The 20,521-nt window shown below is 54.1% G+C and overlaps 2 protein-coding genes across 4 annotated transcripts; one reads left to right on the forward strand and one right to left on the reverse strand.

Moving 5' to 3' along the window:
- Window positions 1-1,338: 1,338 nt before the first annotated feature.
- Window positions 1,339-5,990, reverse strand: LEPROTL1 (leptin receptor overlapping transcript like 1). Of its 2 annotated transcripts, none has more exons than XM_084266595.1 (3): window positions 5,919-5,990; window positions 3,348-3,534; window positions 1,339-1,958 (listed from the first exon to the last, which is right to left on the reverse strand). In XM_084266595.1, exons 1-3 carry the CDS (start codon window positions 5,954-5,956, stop codon window positions 1,842-1,844), a joined length of 342 nt encoding a protein of 113 aa, XP_084122721.1. In that variant the 5' UTR covers window positions 5,957-5,990; the 3' UTR covers window positions 1,339-1,841. The 2 variants fall into 2 exon arrangements, with proteins under 2 accessions (XP_084122721.1, XP_084122722.1); XM_084266596.1 differs by having other exon boundaries at window positions 3,348-3,530; window positions 5,919-5,987.
- Window positions 5,991-6,981: 991 nt separating this feature from the next.
- Window positions 6,982-17,168, forward strand: SARAF (store-operated calcium entry associated regulatory factor). Of its 2 annotated transcripts, none has more exons than XM_084266593.1 (6): window positions 6,982-7,078; window positions 7,646-7,821; window positions 8,895-9,288; window positions 12,644-12,752; window positions 15,406-15,518; window positions 16,517-17,168. In XM_084266593.1, the coding sequence occupies exons 1-6, from the start codon at window positions 6,994-6,996 to the stop codon at window positions 16,540-16,542; spliced, it is 903 nt and encodes a 300-aa protein (XP_084122719.1). In that variant the 5' UTR covers window positions 6,982-6,993; the 3' UTR covers window positions 16,543-17,168. The 2 variants fall into 2 exon arrangements, with proteins under 2 accessions (XP_084122719.1, XP_084122720.1); XM_084266594.1 differs by having other exon boundaries at window positions 12,647-12,752.
- The last annotated feature ends 3,353 nt before the right edge of the window (window positions 17,169-20,521 follow it).

Raw genomic sequence — 20,521 nt, forward strand, 5'->3', positions numbered from 1 at the left:
GGTATGAGATTCTGAAGGTTTGCACGAGTCCCAAGTGTTCCTCCTGTGCAAGGCTCTCAAGTTTAGCCACTGGTTTGGAAGAGTTGTCTGAAGCACCTCTCAAAGCAGGGGCAGGGACGTGGAAGTCACTTGGAAGAGGTGGTAAGCAGTGATTCTCACAGCCCCCACACCCCCCTGCGTCACCAGCAAAGGGACTCATGGCTGAAGGAGCCCCTGCTTCTGCGCCCCGGTCTGGGCTCCTATTTGTTCCTCTACCAGCACAGATCAAGCTGAGCTCATGCTTTACACCCAGGAGGACGCTAAGGAAGCAGCACACGTAGGTAACTACACCCTGCTGCTACACCCCACGCTCCTGGAGCAGGTCACACCACCATTACCACCCGACTTCCAGTCTGCCACACGACAGCCAAGACCAGCACTTCTCTGCCTTCACACCCCAAGAACCTCTGTAACCATCAGCTTTGAATCCCACACAGTAGCTTTCCTAGACTTTGGGGTTTTGTTTTTTAAAGAGCTGAAGAAAAAACATCATTTACAACTACATTTGGTTGAGCTTTTCACTGTACATGGCACTATCAACCCCAGCAACCAGCCCTCACCAGCCATCTCAGGATGGAATGTCCAGTGGCAGACTGCTGCAGGTGACAAAAATCCAGGTGACAGTTGAGACACGTGCAGAAAACTCCTCTTAAATAGTTGATTACAGAACACAAGGCAGAGATACAGACCAACATTAAATCTTAATGAAACAATAGCATGGAAGAACTTACAAAAACCCCAGTGAAACCAGTTTCAGCCAGTGACTTCTGAAAAAAAAAAAGCCCTGCACCGTGTGAAGGGGAGGGGAATATCCTTAGGCAAGTGTAACACAAAGTTGTAATCTACATTTTAAAAGCTGTTATATTTTATATATATATATACTATGTATAAAATAAATTAAGAAAGGGGAAGGAGGAAATAGCTTTAAACTAAAACAGACCAGTAGTTCCATTAATGAGCATGGTAAAAAACCAACACAGGCTCAAAGCCATAAAATACTTACATAAAGAGGTCAAAAGGTAGGGTTTTTTTTTAAAAAAAGAATGGAATTTGAACATCATTTTCCCTTCCCCTGCAAGACAATTTAGTTTTGTACATCATAGGATCGATGCAGGGTACTCAAAGGTCACATCCACACAGGGTAACGAAACAGGGGAACGTGCTAGTGGGGGTAAAGTGTTGGAGTTCTCCCAAATAATTCTAGCTGCCCCTCAGCCTTCTCCTGAAACGAAGGCTATAGACATTCATCACCCAGTCTGAGGTATGGACAGAGGAAAAACCTGCAGCTGGTACCTCCCTGCCTCACCTCTGGTGAAATACAATCTATTGAGCTGATCGTTGCCAGTGGTGGCACCCAACCTCTTCCCTCCATGTCCTTTAACCACCAGGTTAGGTGGTTAAAAGGAAAGAAGCTGTTTTGGAGCACAGTATTAAACACTTAAGAAAAACCCAAAACTAAAATAAACCCCCCAATTTTACACCTCCTTTGAAACCAAGTTTAAATGTTCTCATCCCAGATTTAAAGCTTCACATCGACACCGGACAGCAGGATGATAATCTGAAACCCAGAGTGCACCTAAAAACATACTGTGGGTAACAATGAAACCAATCATCTCACCACTTGATACAGATGGAGAGACCCTGCCAGCAACAGCAGCACACTCAGGAGGAACAAGGTGAAAAGGAGCATCTAGAACGCCCGAGAAGCTCGCGAGGCTGCTTCTCGTTATTGCCCATTCTCTGGCTGGGGAGGGTGGCCACTGCATGACAAGGTGCCTGTGGAGAGTTCTCTGACCTCCCTCTCACCACTGCTGCCAGCTGAAGTCGTCGTTGCTGCCAAAGACCAAGAAAAATCCTAGGATGGTGGCAAAGATGACGGTGTTCCCAGTAAGGACCAGTGCACACGCGCCCCAGTAGATCTGTGAACAAGGGGAGATCAGTTAGACAGCAGCACAGAGCTGTAGGGGTGGGAAGGGCCCTCCAGAGCCCATGGGGTCCAAGCCCCTGCCAAAGCAGGGTCCCTAGGACAGGTCAGGGCTGGAATCTCTCCAGACAAGGAGACTCCACACCCCCTGGGCAGCCTGGCCCAGGGTTCAAACAAAACACCAGCAGGACAAAAGGTGTTCGTTTGTGACAGACACAGATCAGCAACAGGTCTGTGACACACAAGGTGGGATCTCACTATCCATGGCCAAGGCCGGGGTCAGCCTAAATAACTCAACTGATTCCCAGTCCGCCCAGTTCCTTCCAGCCATGTTCCAAGCGCTGGCTGGCAGACAGGCACAGCTGTCTTGCTGTAACATCCCAAAATAGTAAAGCAAGGCTCAGTACCTGCAGCACACATGTGCAGCCTGGCTACGGAAACATTAAGGTTGGAAAACACCTCCAAGATCATCCAGTCCAACCATCCCCCCCACCACCACCTCTATCACTCATTAACCCACCACCTCACCCAGCCCCCTGAGGGACAGTGACTCAGCCCCCTCCCTGGGCAGCCGGTTCCAATGCCCGGCCACTCCTCATTTCTACCCTGCCCCTGCCCTGGGGCAGCTTGAGCCCATTCCCCCTCGTCCCATCTCCTGTCCCCTGGCTGAAGAGACCATCGCCCACCTCTCTGCACCCTCCTGGCAGGGCAGTGGAGGTGGGGAGAAGGTCTCCCCTCAGCCTCCTCTTCTCCAGGCTCAACACCCCCAGCTCCCTCAGCTGCTCCTCAGAGGATTTGCCCTCCAGCCCCTTCCCCAGCCTGGTTGCCCTTCTCTGGACACGCTCCAGCACCTCCAGGTCCTTCTTGGAGTCAGGGGCCCAGAACTGGACCCAGCACTCGAGGTGCAGCCTCCCCAGTGCCCAGCCCAGGGGCACAATCCCCTCCCCACACCTGCTGGCCACGCTGGCTCTGATACAAGCCAGGATGCCCTTGGCCTTCTTGGCCACCCAGGCACACTGCTGGCTCCTGTTCAGTCACCCAGCACCCCCAGGTCCTTCTCCCCAGCAGCTCTCCAGCCGCTCTGCCCCAGCCTGTAGCCCTGCTTGGGGTTGTTGCGTCCCATGTGCAGCACTCTGCCCTTGGCCTTGCTGAACCTCATCCCATTGCTCTCAGCCCATCCTTCCAGTCTGTTCAGATCCCTCTGAAGAGCCTCCCTGCCCTCAGGCAGATCCACGCTTCCTCCCAGCTCAGTGTCACCTGCAAACCCACTGAGGAAGCACTTGATCCCTTCACGGAGGGAAGGGTTGCTCAGCACATGAGAGTAGAAAGAAAACCTAAAGAACAGAGCTTTCCAGCCAAACCACAGGTTGCAAATCTCACTGACCAGTTCTGCTCTTGCAAAGACGATGGGCAGCCCGAAGGCTGAGACCACGATGCCTGTGGTGAGGAAGATGGCCAGCTCCTTGCAGGCGTTACTCGTAGCGTCCGTGTCATCCACCAGGCGCCGGGCAATGTAGTAGGGGATGGGGGAGAGGATGTAGAAGAACAGCACAAACAGTGGCCAGTACTGGCTGGAAAGGAGAGGAGAAAAGGGAAAAGTTAACTGGATTTACCTCCTTCTCCTCCCAAGATCAATGTGAGGTGTATTCCCTACCCAGGACAGACAGACACGAGCCCAGAGCAGGCAGATCCTTTGCTTAGGAACAAGCTGACATTAATCCCAGTGGCTTCAGCTGACCTCACCAGCAGCAGTGAGCTCATCAGCAGGATGAAGGTTTCACTAAGCAAGCCCAAGTCCAACTCCACCTCACCAGATGAGCTTAACTCTTTAACCTGGGTGCTTTACATCTGCTCCCTGTAGAGCCCTCGCGCCATCTGCACACTGTTCTCAGCCCCCATGGAGCACCAAGACCTTCCACACAGACCCCCCCCCCCCCAACCTGAAGGCAACAAAACCCCACAGAAATGGCACCATTCTGCCCAGCAATGTTTTCTTGCATCACCTGCAGCCCACTAGAGTAGATTTCTCAGACACAGTGATGCAGCTGTACAGTGTTTCCCAAAAACTTGATGGTGTTCCTTGAGGGGTGACAGCCTAAGGAGCTCCTTCTGAAGGGTCTGTGGCACCAGCCCTGGTTTTACAACTAAAAAAATGGGGCTGGCACACAAAAGCCAGTGATTTATATAGCAAACTGCAACCACAGCAGGACTAACAGCAGAGTCACAGGATCACAGAGCATCAGGAGCTGGAAGGGACCTCAAAAGATCATCCAAGTCCCACCCCCTGCCAGAGCAGGATCACCCAGACTAAATCCCACAGGGACACAGCCAGGAGGGTTTGAATGTCTCCAGAGAAGGAGACTCCCCAACCTCTCTGGGCAGCCTGTCCCAGGGCTCCCTCACCCTCACAAGGAAAAAGTTCCTCCTTATGTTCCCATGGAACCTCCTCTGCTCCAGCTGCACCCGCTGCCCCTGGTCCTGTCGCTGCCACCCCTGAGCAGAGCCTGGCTCCAGCCTCCTGACTCTCACCCTCCACATACTGATAGACAGTGATGGGGTCACCCCTCAGGCTCCTCCAGGCTAAAGAGGCCCAGTCCCCTCAGCCTCTCCTCACAAGGAAGGGGTTCCACGCCCTCCATCACCTTGGTGTCCCTGTGCTGGGCTCTTTCAAGGAGTTCTGTGTCCTTCTGGGGCTGAGGGGCCCAGAACTGGACCCAGTATTCCAGGTGGGGTCTCACCAGTGCAGAGCAGAGGGGCAGAAGGACCTCTCTTGGCCTCCTCACCACCCCCCTTCTAACACACTTAGCCACTAGGCCACATTGCTGGTCACAGTCATCCTGTTGCCCCGCCCCCCCCTCACCCCGAGGACCCCCAGGTCCCTCTCCCATACGCTGCTCCCCAACAGCCCAGTCCCCAACCTATATTGGTACCTGGGTTCTTCCCTAGATGCCAGACCCTCCACTTGACCTCATTAAATCTCGTTACACTTCTCCTTGCCTGGTTCTCCAGCCTGTCCAAGCCTTGTTGAATGGCAGTACAGCCCATTGGTGTGGAGACCACCCCCCTCCCAGGGTTGTGTCCTCAGCGATATGTGAAATTTATCTGGCATTAAATAAGCTGATTTAAAGCTTTTCTGTCAAGTCAGCATTCACTTATAGAGAGCAAAGCCACAGGCCTCATCTTCTGCCCTTTTGCTCTGCTGCTTCCTCTGTCCTAGAAAGAAACAGACAGGAACCAACAGGCCAAAAGCACAGGCAGCAGCTGGAGTTATTCCAAGCCTTCAATTCCCAGAGGAATGTGAGAGAGGGGCTGGTCACCAGGGAGCGCAGGGACATGACACAGGGTGATGGCTGCAAGCTGAACCAGGGCAGGGGTAGGTTAGATGTTAGGAAGGAATTCTTCACTCTGAGGGTGGGGAGGCCCTGGCACAGGGTGCCCAGAGAGGCTGTGGCTGTCCCTGGATCCCTGGCAGGGCTCAAGGCCAGGTTGGATGGGGCTTTGGGCACCCTGGGCTGGGGGGGTGGGGGGGTGGGGGGGTGTCCCTGCCCATGGCAGGGGGTTGGAACTAGATAGGCTTTAAGGTCCCTTCCACCCCAAAGCACTCTGTGATTCCACGATTCTGCGTCTGCAGCCAAGGGGCCACTGACCAGCACCGACAGCCCAGCAACCACGGAGTCACCAAAGATGCAACCGCTGCCCTGATGCCCCATCCTTCAGACCAGTACAAGCTGTGTGGCAGCAGGCAGCCTGCCTGGGCAGTTAGTATCCCTGCTACCAAGAATTAGTTCCCAGAGGAGCATTTTTTTCCTCCACCCCAACCTTTTGGAACACAAGCAGCCCAAAAAGCCCCAAAGTGCCTCCACACACGCCCCCAGCCCACCACCACCGAGGCCGAGCTAGCACAGAACCACAGACCCGCGGGAGGAGAGAGAGAGAGAAGAAGGGAGCACGTTACTTGTACTGGGGCAAGGCGCATCCAAGCATCAGGAACATGAGTCCGACGGCTCCCCCGAAGGACAGGCTGATCAGCGCTACAACGACAACACGCAGCGGTGAGGGACTCCGCGCCGCCCAGGGACCGAGGCCCGACGCTGCGGGTGGCGGGCAGGGCCGCAGCCAGGCGCCCGGCACGGCGGGGCCTCTCCGCTCCCGCCGCTCCCCGCGCCGCCCTCCGGCTGCCCCTCTCCCCCTCCCACCGCCGCCTCACGCCAGGCCTCTCCCCCCCGCTGCCGCCTCACGCCAGGCCTCTCCCCCCCGCTGCCGCCTCACGCCAGGCCTCTCCCCCCCGCTGCCGCCTCACGCCAGGCCTCTCCCCGCCGCCGCCGCCTCACGCCAGGCCTCTCCCCGCCGCCGCCGCCTCACGCCAGGCCTCTCCCCGCCGCCGCCGCCTCACGCCAGGCCTCTCCCCGCCGCCGCCGCCTCACGCCAGGCCTCTCCCCCCCTCCGCTGCCTCACGCCAGGCCTCTCCCCCCCTCCGCCGCCTCACGCCAGGCCTCTCCCCTCCCACCGCCGCCTCCAACCGGCCGCGGCCCCACCGCGGAGGCCGCAGGGCCGCCCCGCCGCGGCCGGGCCCCCGGGAAGAGCGAAGGGGCCGGGCCCGAGGCTCCAGAGGAGCGGGAAGAGGCCGAGACCAGGCGCAGGCCCCGCCACCGCCCCCTCGCCCCGCACCTTTGATGCCGGCCATGGCGCCGCCCGTCCCGCACGGCGGAGGCGCGCCCGCCGGGAGGCGGAAATGGCGCAGCCGCACGCCACTTCCGCGAGGCAAAGGCGGAAGCGCCGCCCGCCCCCCGCTCCGCGTACGTGACGCCGGGCTTAGCCCCGCCCCCACGTCAAGCGCGGGAAGCCGCCCCGCCGCCGCTCAGCCCCGCCCTCTCGCCGCGCTTTCCCCGCCGCCCATTGGCCCCACCGGCTTCGGGGGCGGGGCTTGGTGCGATGCCCGTGCTCATTGGTGGGTCCCGCCCGTTCCGGCGGTGTCAGCCAATGGGAGGCGCCGCGTTGAGGAAAGAGGCCGGAGTCAGCGTAGGGCTGTCATGGCGGCCGCCGCGGCCCCGCCGGCGCTTGTCCTGCTCCTCCTGGCTGCTGCCGCGGGCCCCGCGCGGGGCTGGGACCAGCCGGGTGAGCCCGCGTCTGCTCCTCGGCGCTCTGTGCTGGGCGGGGGCGGCCCCTGCCCGCCCGAACTCCCTGCGGCGTTAGCGCGGCCTAGTCAAGGGGAGAGGGGCGCCGGGCCTGCGCTGTGGGGCGGGCTTGGTGTGGGCCCCGGGAGCTTCCCCCCGCCCCAGCGGCCCCGGTAGCAGCGTCCCTCGGGGCCCCCGGTAGCAGCGTCCCTCGGGGCCCCCGGTAGCAGCGTCCCTCGGGGCCCCCGGTAGCAGCGTCCCTCGGGGCCCCCGGTAGCAGCGTCCCTCGGGGGGTCCCGGTAGCAGCGCCCCTGAGCCCTGACAATTTCCTCTCAGAGGCCCCGCTAATATCCCACCCCCTCCCCGCTTCAAGGCCCCGAAAGGCCCCCCCCCCCCCCATTCCCCCCCGCCCCGCAAACCCCCCCCCGAGGCCCCTCGCTCCCCGCCTGCCCGGGCCAAACAGGCCATTGCGTCTGCGTGTGGCCTCGTTGGCCTGTTCCCCACAGCAGGTACTCGGGGGAAGGGGAACGTGTCTGGCCAGCGCTGAGCTCCGCGCTCCCTCTTCCAGGCAGGGTGCTGCTGAGGGACATCCAGGCGCTCACCCTCCACAGAGGTCGGTACACGGCAGCCCGGCGGACAGCCGCCGTGCCACAGTTGCAGTGCACAGGAGGCTCTGCAGGATGCGCCCGTGTCCCGGAGGTTGTTCAGTGTTACAACAAAGGCTGGGATGGCTCTGACGTACAGGTAACTCCTTGCAGCTCACCAGGCTTCCAGTGCAATTCTCTTCCTCCTCACTTGGGAACTTTTGAAGGAGCCAGGGCTTCTGTTCAGTTTCAGGATCTTTGACAGCTGAAGCTTAACCTAAATACCCCAGAAGGGGCTGGAAATGTTTGCATCTGCTGTTTAAAAACCATTCCAGGCTTACATGGCTTCCTCTTGCATGTTAGCCTGTCAGTGCTGGGCAGTAAACAGTCACGTAGTTCTGTTGTGTCAGCTGTCCCCTAGGCTTCTGCTGGTAGATTAACTGGGAACAACTGCTAAAACCACTGTGGTGCTGTAAAAGCCCAGCTGGACCTAGATTGGCCATTAGTACCTGAATTATTAATTCAGAAATGGCTTTATTTCTTTATTATTCAAAGTATGTGTCGTGCTCAGAGCTGATATCTAGCTTCAGATGCTTCAGGGAACCTTGGGACTGAGGAGTCAGCGTATATTCAGCTGCAGAATCATAATCTGGATGTTAAATGCTGTTAAATTAGGATCTGGATGGCTAATGGTGTCTCCCCCAGTTTCCTTTGATCTCTCTGTGGAGGCAAATGGAATTGGGGGCACTGGATTTGAGACCCCCACAGTGTTTTTATGTAGCTGAGATCCAGGTCACATGGAACAGGTATTTAATAGGCAACTGTAGCACAGGGGACAGGTTGTTTTTAGAAGCATCCCAGTACCTAAAGAAAGGATGTCTGAAAAACCGGTTGGGTGAAGAAATTCAACATCACAGAGTCGTAGGGGTTGGAAGGGAGCTCAAGAGATCAACCCCCCTGCCAAAGCAGGGTCCAAGAGGACCAGCTGCAGCTCTTCTGTGTGCTGAGAGACCAGGGATGTTTTTAAGCTTTAGGATTTATAATTCATCCTCAGTTTTGAGTCCCTACTCCTCCTCCTCACAAGAAGAGCACTCAGAAATATCTTAACCCTGTGGTGGGTTTGGGTGAGGAGTTGGGAGTTTCAGCTGGATTTCAGAGCGTGGCTGGGGAAGGTGGGAGGCAGTTTCCTCACTGGAGCAGCGGGTGTGACGTGGTTTGTGTTTGTCTCCTCAGTGGCAGTGTAAAGCAGACCTGGACAGTGCCTACAGGTTTGGACAGATGGAAGTCAGCTGCGAAGGCTACGATTATCCAGATGATCCTTACATCCTAAGAGGCTCCTGTAGCTTGCTGTTCAGGCTGGAGCTGACTGAGGAAGGTGAAAGGAAAGTGAAGAGCTCTGGAAGCTTTGGCTCTGGCTATTACCGGTCACAGAAGGATTCTTCTGATGCTGGTTCTGGAGCAATTGTTGTAATTGTTCTCCTGGCTCTTGCTTTTGGGGTGTACAAGCTCTTCGTGGGTAACCAGCAGCCTCAGCAGAGTTCTGGTGATGGTGGTGGGTTTCAAAGACCTTCCTGGTGGAGTCATCAAGCGCCTCCTCCTCCTCCTGGTTTTAAGTCCAGCTTCACAGGTAAGGGCACTGAGCCTCCTCTAGCACCCGAAAGAGTGAGCAGGGGGTGCAGGTGGGATAGGCTTATCTCCCCTGCCAGGAAAGGCTGAGGGAGCTGGGGCTGTTCAGCCTGGAGAGAAGCAGCCTGAGAGGGGATCTGATCAATGGGGATCAATAGCTGAAGGGTGGCACACAGGGGGACATGGGCAGCCTCTTCTCAGGGTCTGTGGGGACAGGACAAGGGCCGATGGCCTCAAGTTGGAGCCCGGGAAGTTCCACCCCAATGTGGGGAAGAACTTCTTCCTGGTGAGAGTGAGGGAGCCCTGGGCCAGGCTGCCCAGGGGGTGTGGAGTCTCCTTGTCTGGAGAGATTCCAGCCCTGACCTGTCCTAGTGACCCTGCTTTGGCAGGGACTTGGACCCCATGGGCTCTGGAGGGCCCTTCCCACCCCTATTGGAATCCAAATGGGCTGCAGAGCCCGTGGCCACCGCCACGTCCTGTTCTTTGTTTCACTTTCAAACTAAGCCCTTGGTTTCTCATAGGCAGGGCAGTAAGCTGCCCTTGGAACCTCTGAAAATCCATCTCCCCCTGCTCTGCATGTGGTCCTGAAACGTGAGGGTTATGGTGGGGAAGGGTTGATTTTTCTGATGTGATCTGGAAGGGAGAACAGCCTCGTGGAGGCAGAAACAAATTCATGCCAGAGGCGCCTTTTGGAACCTCACAGAAGGGCGTTGTGGCTGTTGGGCTGCCTCACCCCTGATTTCATTCACACCACAGCTGGGGTTGTGTTGTGGAACAGTTCTGTCTCACTGGTGCTTCAGTGTAGTCCCAGGGGCTGAAGGCTTTGGATCCTGGAGCCCAGAACAGTGTCTGTGAGCGATGGTTACAGGTCCAGCACCCGAATCTCATGTGGGAATTGTGTAAGCAGTGATAGGGGAGCTGCTAGGAAAAGATGCAGTTTTCCTTCCCCCAGAAAAAGGGTTGCTTCTCACTTAATCAGAGCACTGCCTGAGGTGGCCATGGTGTCTGAGGGGAACAAACACTCACCTGGTGACCAACCAACCCATTTCACCCTGGGAACACGTGATGCTCACAGCACGTGAACTCTGATTATACTCTGACGAGCTCATAGTCTCCACTTGTCTCTTGTTTTTAAATTTCTGAGCTAGAGAAGGGGCTCAATCAAGTCAATTAACTAGCAAGGATTAAGTTTATTACTAAAATACAAGCTTTTGTCTGCCTGGTAATGTTTTCTTCCAGGTTTGGGCAAGATCCTTGCCCAGTAGAGCTCTGGCACCTGCAGCAGCCGTGCATAGGGGTTCTTCTTTGTGTCACTGGTGGCTTTGCAGATGCAAGAATATTGTTCTGCTGCTCTGTGCATTCAGTAACAGCCTGAAATTCTGTCAGTGGAGCAGAAGTGCACCCATGAGTGATGTCCATGTCTCAGGGATGTGTTAGTCTTTGTTACCACTGAGATTGTCATTGCCTTTTACTCATTGCTGTTAATATTTGAATTACCTCATTTTAAATCCCCTCAGCATGCGTTCCCTGAGCCCTGCTTAGCTAGTTTGTCTTAATTAAATCCCACTTTTTCTCTGTTGGTGGCTTGACATCCTCAATGTTTACTTTAGATATGGCACCCAAACATGCCTCAGCTTTGGGTCTGTGCTCAGCCACGGTGTGTTTGAACAAAGGAGTTGGTTCACCTCCCCAGTTAACATCAGGTTTTACAGGAAATTAAGTACTTTTTTTTTTGTTCCAGATCAGTGTAGTTTAATGGGTTTATTGTCCCAACCAGGGTTTATCTTTCCCAACACATTTGAAATGAAATTTGACCTCAAATCTGATGTAGCGGTAAAGTGATTACTGAAATTGTTGGGGGTTTTTTGCTTCTGTGACTCCTGACAACCCACACTGAGTTTGAAGAGAAACCAGTATAAGTTCTGCATGGAAAAGCTCTGCTCTGCTTGTGGGGTTGGAGTATTTCGGTGAGACTGTCAATGTCTCTTCAGTCCTTGCCTTTTACACTGTTAAACCTTGGGTCATAGGATCATGTTAGGTGGGAAGGGACCTTGTGAGGCCACCCAGTCCCACCCTGCAGTGAGCAGGGACATCTTCACTAGAGCAGGGTGCTCAGAGCCACATCCAGCCTGACCCTGAATGTCTCCAGGGATGGGGCCTCCACCACCTCTCTGGGCACCCTGGGCCAGTGTCTCAGCACCCTCAGAGGGAAGAACTTCTTCCTAATGCCCAACCTAAATCTCCCCTTTTCCAGTTCAAACCATCCCCCCTCGTCCCATCACTCCATGCCCTCAGGAACTGGAAAGGGCTATAAGGTTCCCCTGGAGCCTTCTCTTCTCCAGGCTGAACCAGCCCAGCTCTCCCAGCCTGGCTTCACAGCAGAGCTGCTCCAGCCCTTGGATCATCTCCATGGCCTCCTCTGGTCCCACTCCAAGAGGTCCCTGTCCTTGTGCTGAGGGCTCCAGAGCTGGACCCAGCACTGCAGGTGAGGTCTCCCCAGAGCAGAGCAGAGGGGCAGAATCCCCTCTCTGCATCTGCTGCCCAGACTCCTGGGGATGCAGCCCAGGATGGGGTTGGCTTGAGCTTATTCTTTCACCCCTGTTTTCCTCCAGACTAGAAAGTGGTTCTGGTTTGGCATCTTCTCATTTGATTTCTGAACTGAAGATGTTTGGTTCTGAGCCAGAGCCTCAAAAAAACCCAAATCTGACTCCCCTCCCTCCACAGCCCACTTGGTGCTCTCCCAGTTCCATGGAGATACTTGTCAGGGTTGGTGACTCACATGTAGTAAGAACTTTACAGTGTTTTTGAGTGCCCAGTGTGGTTGTGAATGGCAGTGGGGTTTTTGGGAACAGCTACAGGACTGGAGTTACCAGAACCAGTTGGAAGCAGTGTCACCCATTGGGATGAGCCACGGTCACCCCGGCGTGCAGCTGCTCTGGGAGGGGCTAGAAGCACCCTGTCCCTCTGCTTACTTCCCTCCTGGGTCTTGCTGTCTGTCCCTGTGTCTGACCTTGAGCAGACTGTTCTTTCTTTGCTCCCTTTTCTATCTTTAGTCAAACTCATCTGTTTATAGCTCCCCAGGCAGAGACTCTCTGAAGTGTTTTACAAACACCAGGGGTGTGAGAATGAGGGGAAACTCATTTTTAAAGTAAAACTCTTTATACTGCTGTTCCTTTCTTTGGTTTTCCTTGTTTCTGGAACTGTGAGGCCCTGCATGCTGAGCTTGATCAAGGATCTCCTGAGATTAGAAAAGAAACACCTTCTAATTTCCTCTTGCCTTCACCAGGGGAGTCTTGTTGCAACAGCTGCTCGAGGATTAGGTGCCACTAACTCACTGTGTTCTGTTTCCTTTTAAGAAGGCAACAGCTTTGGGACTCACTCTGATCATGGAGCCAGCTCAGGACCAGGATTTTGGACAGGATTGGGAGCAGGAGGCTTGCTGGGCTACTTGGCTGGCAGTCACAGGTAGGTGTGTGTGTGCTCAGACTTCAGACTTGCAGTGGGAAGGCCGTATACCCTCTACACTGTTCCTCAGCTTCCAGGCCTGTATTGTTTACGCTATAAAATCTTACCTTTTAGAACCATTTTGAGGAGCAATCTCTAGCTCCAGCAGCAGAGATGATTCACACATGTTTGGGGAAGAAGAACTGGGAGGACTGAGGTGCTTCATTCTGCTCTAGCTGGCTACTCAGACCTGGCACAACAGCCTCCAAATTTAAACTGAGCATTTAACCAATCCACCTGCAGACTAAAGCCCAGGAAGACAGGGCTCTCCCATTGGTGTCGTGTCTCCTGAGGTCAGGCTCTGGATGGCAGCTGCTCCTCTCTGTTACTCAGCCTGCTCAGACAGCAGAGTTTTCATCTGCAGTCTCCAAACAGCCCGTGGAAGGAAACCCAGGAGAGGGGGCTTCCCAGGGGACTTGTTGTCTTTGCGTTGTGTTTTGGTGAAACAACACAAACAACATTCAGAAGCTGGAGTAAACATCTGCTGGTCAGATCTAATAAACACTTCTTAGCATTTAAAACGCATCATTTTCAGATAAACAGTTGAAAGGGAGAAATTGCTGCTGTCTTGGGCCTCAGTAGAGAAAATATGAGGCTCCTGCAGGGAATTGTTAGAGCCCCAGCAGTTTATTTCTTAAACAACATGTGTATGGAACCTGATCCTGTAGAAACACAGTTACATGGCACAGGCTGCCCAGGGAGGGGGCTGAGTCTCCAGCCCTGGGTGTGTTTAACAGCCGGGGAGATGAGGTCCTGAGAGATCTGGGTCAGGACAGGGACGGTTGGACTCCAGGGGCTTAAAGGGCTTTTCCACCCTGGTGAGTCTGATATAAAACAAATGAAACATAACCACACAGAGTCTGTTATATTGAATATAATCTGCTGTATTTAAAGTTTGGGAGCAAGGTCATGTGGCCAGAAGTGTGTAAAAGCACCTTCCTCCATCGTAGAGCTGTTTGTTGGGGCTGTTTTCCTGACAGCAGCTCTGTCAGGTCTGCCTGTTTGTTAAGGAAGGAAAAGCTTGGGGTGTGAGAGGATTCCTGAAGCATCCAACGTGCAGTTTTGATCCCCCAGAGCCAAGTAGGATGAGACTGGGATGGTGATTTTTGTAAATTCACTTTGAGTAGAGCTTCAGATGTTGAAAAGTCACAGAATTTGGGGGGGAGGGTTGGAAGGGACATTAAGAGATCGAGTCCAACCTCAGTCCTATCTTGGGCTTGATAAATCTTAAAGGTCTTCTCCAAAGTGCTTCTGCACTCTTGTTTTATTATATTAACCCTGCTAAGGGGTCCTGAATGGTATCTTGTGTTAAAGGTTTTGCTGAGTTGCTATTTTCCAAGCCCTAGACCCATGACCCACGTGTTCAAGCATGGTATAAGCGATGCATAGGCTGGTGCCATGATTTCCACACCCCTCCTGATTCAGTAGCCCCCTCCTACTGCTCAAGGTTAGAGGCCTGACTGAGTGCTTAAGTCTGAATACATGCACAAGTGTCCCACCTGGGGCTTCTTTTCTTTTAAAACAGCCTTTGGTCTGCTGTTTCTTATTAGTGATTTGAAATGCTGTGCCTGCAGCCACTGGTGGCAGCAAGTGAGAGCACTGTCTGTAAACTTGAAGGGCAGGAAGCCATATCCATAGAAACAAGTAACTTAAATTCAGGAGTCAGAGCTCCTGGTAAGTTACTCCTGCTGGTACAACCCTTTCAGAAGAGTTAATGCAACAGAGGGATGTTTTCTTCTGTCTCCTATGGTGGGACTTGGGTGTTGCCAAATGCATTTAAGCCTCAGGTGTCAAAGCTACTTTGTTGCTTAGCAGAATCAAAGGTCAGACTTTCAGAGAGGAAAAACTCCTTCCTCCTTGGCAACTGAGTGGCTTATCCTGAAGAAGGAGGTTTAGTTTTCCCCCTCTGCTCTGCCCTGGCCAGGCCCCACCTGGAATGTTGTGTCCAGGTCTGGGCTCCCTGGGACAAAACAGCCAGGGGTCTCCTGGAGAGAGTCCAGCGGAGGCTACGAAGGGGATGAAGGGCCTGGAGCATCTCCCCTGCGAGGAAAGGCTGAGTGAGCTGGGGCTGTTCAGCCTGGAGAGAAGCAGCCTGAGAGGGGATCTGATCAATGGGCATCAATAGCTGAAGGGTGGCACCCAGGGGGACATGGGCAGCCTCTTCTCAGGGTCTGTGGGGACAGGACAAGGGCCGATGGCCTCAAGTTGGAGCCCGGGAAGTTCCGCCCCAATCTGGGGAAGAACTTCTTCCCGGTGAGGGTGAGGGAGCCCTGGGACAGGCTGCCCAGGGGGTGTGGAGTCTCCTTGTCTGGAGAGATTCCAGCCCTGCCCTGTCCTAGGGACCCTGCTTTGGCAGGGGGTTGGACCCCATGGGCTCTGGAGGGTCCTTCCAACCCCTACAACTCTGTGATTCCTTTTGGAAGCCCCCAGTTATTTCTCTGACAACACTGCTCTCAATGTTAATTGCAATAAATAAGGAGACTTCCACCTTCAAAAGAGCTGCCTGCTTACAGTTTCCCTCAGAGATGGAATCCTCTTGTTGTTTGGGGTGGTGATTCCTTAATTTTTCTTAAGGGTGCTGATGAAGCCTTGCCCTTCCCCTCTTTCTCCTCAGAGCACAGCCACGTTCCCCGTATCACGGTATGTGGACAGACCCCGCAGCCACAGCTCCAGTGAGCGGCCAGTCCAGCAATTCCACCCAGGGCTCAGGAACAAGAACTGCTTCAGGTAAGGCAAAGCACCTTTTAACCTCCTTGTGCTCCAATGATGGTGACTTATCCCAAAAAATCCATGCTAGCTGAGGTTCAGCAAGCATCCTTGGCTTTCTTTTCCCGCTTGCTCCAGGTGGTTGTGTAACAAGGTCCTTTATTCCTGTTTCTCATGGAAGTAGGGCAGCATTGTGGGGTTGGAAGCTCCCCATAGCCCTGCAGTGGGCATGGTACCCCCAGTATGGGGTTTGTCTTCATCTGCTGGGTGCAGTCCTTCAAGGCGTTCAGCTTTGTTGTGTGCTATGTGTGCCCTTCTCTAGCAAACAGAATCACAGAGCTGTAGGGGTGGGAAGGGCCCTCCAGAGCCCATGGGCTCCAAGCCCCTGCCAAAGCAGGGTCCCTAGGACAGGTCAGGGCTGGAATCTCTCCAGACAAGGAGACTCTACACCTCCCTGGGCAGCCTGTCCCAGGGCTCCCTCACCGGGAAGAAGTTCTTCCCCAGATTGGGGTGGAACTTCCCGGGCTCCAACTTGAGGCCATCGGCCCTTGTCCTGTCCCCACAGACCCTGAGAAGAGGCTGCCCATGTCCCCCTGTGTGCCACCCTTCAGCTATTGATCCCCATTGATCAGATCCTCTCTCAGGCTGCTTCTCTCCAGGCTGAACAGCCCCAGCTCACTCAGCCTTTCCTGGCAGGGGAGATGCTCCAGGCCCTTCATCCCCTTTGTAGCCTCCGCTGGACTCTCTCCAGGAGACCCCTGGCTGTTTTGTCCCAGGGAGCCCAGCACTGGACACAACACTCCCTCTACAGACCTGATTTCTCTTCAAAACAGGATGTGACTCTGCAAGTAGAGTGTTTCCTAGGCCAGTCCAGTCAGCAGTTGGTTGCTGTTCTGCTTGATGTGACTACATTTAACTCCTCTCAGTTCCTACCTTTGCCCTTCCCATACCTGTGGAGAGCCCAGTGGATGGGCTGTGGTGCAGCTGACGCCTCTTTTCTTTTATCTTCCCCTTTGCAGGCTTTGGGGGCACAAAACGACGATGAAATCATCAACTTTCCTGCATCTGAGTGACTGAACTCAGTCTTTCCCCTGCACGTTTTAACTGGAAGTGGATGTGAGAATGCAGACTCTCTTCTTAGGGCATTACAGGTGCTGGAACAACAGCAGCAGCTTCTCCTAAGGTATAAAATAAACTCACCCAGATTAGGAAGATGTTATAGTGCCTGTATGTTTAGGGTGTGGCAGCAGTAGCCTTTCTGCATTTCCAAATCAAGTAGCTTGTTCATATTCTGGACTTAATTCTAGTTAATCCAGAGTTTCTGAGGATTTTTTTAGTGATCCAACATCTCCAAGGTGTGTGACCCACCTGCTCTCAAAGGGGTGTGCTGTCTCTTGAAGCTGCTTTTGGTGTAGTTGAGTCTATGTGAACGCTGCTGTAAGTGCTGTCAGCTGCTGGATGAGTGTTGGTGTATCCTTAGTGGAAAACTGAAGGAGTAGAGAGAAAAACTAACACCACTGTGATGTTTGTGTCTGTGCTGTGTGACTACTGGAGCCAACCTCTGCAGATTCAAGGACTCTCTGTGTTTTGGGGCTTCTCCTGGTGACTGCAAACCTAGGGGCTTTTGTGTGTAAATGATGAAAAAGTAATAAATGACCTGGAATGGGGTGAGATGGTCCTTCTCTGATCTGGTCCTTTCTTCTGGAAGGCTGAGGTCACCTAAATGTGGGTCACTACAGGTGGTTTGCCAACATCAAGGCTCCACACTGTCCTTTTTCACAGCAGATATTAGCAATGCTCTGAAAATTCCTGGTGTCAACTGGCTTCTGTTTCAGCCTGTCCATCTGTCCTGCTGGATGACCTGTCCAGGACACCATAAAGCACGGGTGCTCATGCAGAAAGGAAGGGAGCATCCTTAATGCAAAGCTGGTGGCATCCAGACTGAGCAAAGGAAGGAAATTGGATGTGGAACGGGATGTAAGCTTCCCAAATGTGCTTCTTACAAAGGAACTGCTGCCAGAGAGTGGGAGCAGAGAGACCTTGCTTGTTGTCTAATGATGTTTTGGGGCTCTGAGGAGTGTGTTACTGTTCATTGTGTGACACAGCTTCTCACCCACGAGTCCCCCCAGGTCTTTTTCCTTAGGGCTGCTCTCCAGCCCATCATCTCCTGACCTGTATGCATAACAGGGATTGTCCCAACCCAGGGGCAGGACCCTGCCCTTGGCTTTGTTGAACCTCAAGAGGTTCTGCTGGGCCCACTTCTCCAGCCTGCCCAGGTCCCTCTGGATGGCATCCTGTTCCTCTGACACATCAAGCTCACACCCAGCTTGGTGCCATCAGCAGCATTTGTTTGGGCAACATTCTCTTTGCCAGCTCGTTATGTGACAATGAACCTTGTTTTACTAACAAGTGGGGTAGCTGGGGGCTGAAGTTCGCTCCCAAGTCCTGAAGTGTTAGGGTGTGGCTTAGATGGTGTTTACATTTCTATTTATAGCTTCTGATTTGATCACAGAATCCCAGACTGGTCTGGGTTGGGAGGGACCCCAAGGAGCACAGAGCTCCAACCCCCTGCCACAGGCAGGGACACCAACCTCCAGGCCTGGAGCTACACAAGGCTGCCCAGGGCCCCAGCCAACCTGGCCTTGGACACCCCCAGACATGGGGCACAGAGCTGATGAGTATCCATCTTTTCTGAATCTCTGTAGGTGGTTCTGTCCCCCTTAAAGTACAGAAACAGGGGAAGAAGGAGCACTGTTGTCTTTAAAGCTCTGGCTGGAGTCTGTAGGGACAGCACCAGCTGCTTTTCAGGCCTGGCTCTTCCATCCTCAGCTTCCTGGGTGATGTAACCACATCCTTTACCCCCAGATGTGGAACAGCTCAGCTGGATTTTGTTCCAAGGAAATAAAATCACTCTGTTCCTGGTATTACTGAACCATGGAAGGACCCAAAGGGCTGCTCACAGATCAGGCTTTCACACCCCAATCTGCAGGAAAGCTCTGGTTTGGTTTTACAGGGTGCTGAGCTGAACCTTTCAGCTGGGATCCCTGCTGCTGTGCCTGGTGGTGAGTGCTGCAGAACTCTGGGATAGTGCAAGCTGGATGTGCCACTTATACTGGGATCATGTTGCTGCTGAGCAAAGGCAAGGCCTGTGGAGAGAGGTGGTTCAGCAGCTTGGCAGTGGTAAAGTGGAGTTAAACTGATGCCTGGAAGTTCTGATACTGAGCTTCACATGATCAAGGATGTTGGAGAGGCTCCTGCACAGGGGCTTATTGCTCAGACTTGTAAGAGCCCTCGAGCTTCCTAAACATCTGATGGGGAGGTTCTGCCCTCTCCTCCTGGACAGGGGTTTTGGCAGCATCTCCACGGCAGCTTCACAGTCTCAGGGCATGTGCGAGCTCCTGAGCTGTTAGACCCTGTGCTGCTTGGCACCTGGTCAGACCCTCTGTCCATCCCCCTGCAAAGCTAAAGCTCGTTAGGGGAACAAAACCGGTTTCACAGCTGACTTCCTCTGAAGCATGTGATGAAAGGAGGGGGAGAAAAGCAGGGAGATCAGCTTTGTGTGTGCCACAGCGTCTTGTGACTCGGGTCCTGGGTCAGAGCTTGGCTGGCTCTGCGGGCTGGCCTGCGAGTCGGGGTGTGAGGTGGGTGTTGGAGCTGCTGGTGAGAGGGTATGTTGGATGTTTTATTTTAATAACACACAGAAAAGTCTCCCTATGATGAGGGTGAACACGATTTGCAGCTCTAGGAGTTGGTGTGCGCAGAGTAGCAGCAGCGCCGGCCTGCGCAGCCCCGGAGAGCTGGAGGTGCAGGATTGGTGCTGAGTGGACAACAGCCCCTGTCCTGAGTGCTGGATTCCTCCCTCCTTTGTGAAGCAAAGCGGTGCTAACAGCTTGTGCTTTCCAGAGCACCTGAGATCCACCGATCCTGGGACAGGAGTCACCCGGCTGCCTCCAACTAAAGGAACAAAATCACGGGAAGAGACAGGATCAGACTCCTCAGGGTGGAAAAGCCCTTTAAGCCCATGGAGTCCAACCTGTGCTGACCCAGATCTCTCAGTACCTCATCTCCCCGGCTGTTAAACACAGACCATCCTCTGGAACTACAGCAATCCAAACTACCTTTGGCTGCTGATGAGTTATTAATCTCCCAGTCAATGGGTCTGGGCCTGGAGACACCTGAGCTGCTTGGGGCTCTTTGTGGTTCGATGCAGTTTGCATCAAACTGGGAGCAGCACTCAGCAAAGTCACTCTATGTCTCTCTTACAGCTCCCTTCACTCTCTACAGCTCCCTAAAAGGGGGGTGCAGTGAGGTGGGGTTGGTCTCCTCTCCCTGGCAGTCAGTGACAGGACAAGGGGAAACGGCCCAAAGCTGCGTCAGGGGAAGGTTGGGTTGGACATCAGGAGAAATGTCTGTATGAAAGGGCTGTCAGATCCTGGCCCAGGCTGCCCAGGGAGGGGGGTGAGGCTCCATCCCTGTGGGGGTTAAAAGAAGAGCAGATGTTGTACTTGGGGATGTGCTCTGGTGTTGGGCCTGGTAGGGCTGGACCGATGGGTGGACTCAATGATCTTGAAGGTCTTTCCCAACCAAAACAGTTCTATGGTTCTAAGCTGGATCAGGGCAGAAACCTGTGTGGTTGCAAGATGGATCTGTGCATTTCTGGCATCAAGAGCAACGTTGAGCTCCAAAACAGGCTTCAAACAGCTCCAGAAGGGTTTTCCAGTCTTTGCTTTGAGTGTGGGTGATCCTGCTCAGCACGGATGAATTGTCATCTGCTGCTGACACCTACTGTCAGTAGTGACAGGCTGTTTGCCACTGCGTAGGCAAATCCCACCCCACCAGCCCCCCCGGGCACAGCACAGTGCACTTCTCTCCTGGCCAGATTAGCTGGTTAATTCCATGTGCTCCTCACAGCAGGTGGGAAGATCTCTCCTCTCTCACGGGAGCTGGAGAGGAGGCTGCAAGGAAGCGGATGCGTAAGGAGCTGGAGCGGTGCAAACAAAGCCATGAGGGGATGGCCACAGCTC

The sequence above is a fragment of the Gallinula chloropus genome (assembly GCF_964237585.1).
Source record: "Gallinula chloropus genome assembly, chromosome: 7".
Classification (NCBI taxonomy): Eukaryota; Metazoa; Chordata; class Aves; order Gruiformes; family Rallidae; genus Gallinula; species Gallinula chloropus.

Bases quoted from the DNA above. Each gene is read 5' to 3' on its own strand.
- LEPROTL1 (XM_084266595.1), bottom strand. From the start codon at position 5,956: ATGTTCCTGATGCTTGGATGCGCCTTGCCCCAGTACAA. The intron at 3,535-5,918 runs GTAACGTGCTCC...TCTCCTTTCCAG, and splicing joins TGCGCCTTGCCCCAGTACAA to CCAGTACTGGCCACTGTTTG. The intron at 1,959-3,347 runs GTCAGTGAGATT...CCTTGTTCACAG, and splicing joins TCTTTGCAAGAGCAGAACTG to ATCTACTGGGGCGCGTGTGC.
- SARAF (XM_084266593.1), top strand. From the start codon at position 6,994: ATGGCGGCCGCCGCGGCCCCGCCGGCGCTTGTCCTGCTCCTCCTGGCT. The intron at 7,079-7,645 runs GTGAGCCCGCGT...TCCCTCTTCCAG, and splicing joins GCGGGGCTGGGACCAGCCGG to GCAGGGTGCTGCTGAGGGAC. The intron at 9,289-12,643 runs GTAAGGGCACTG...TTTCCTTTTAAG, and splicing joins TTTTAAGTCCAGCTTCACAG to AAGGCAACAGCTTTGGGACT.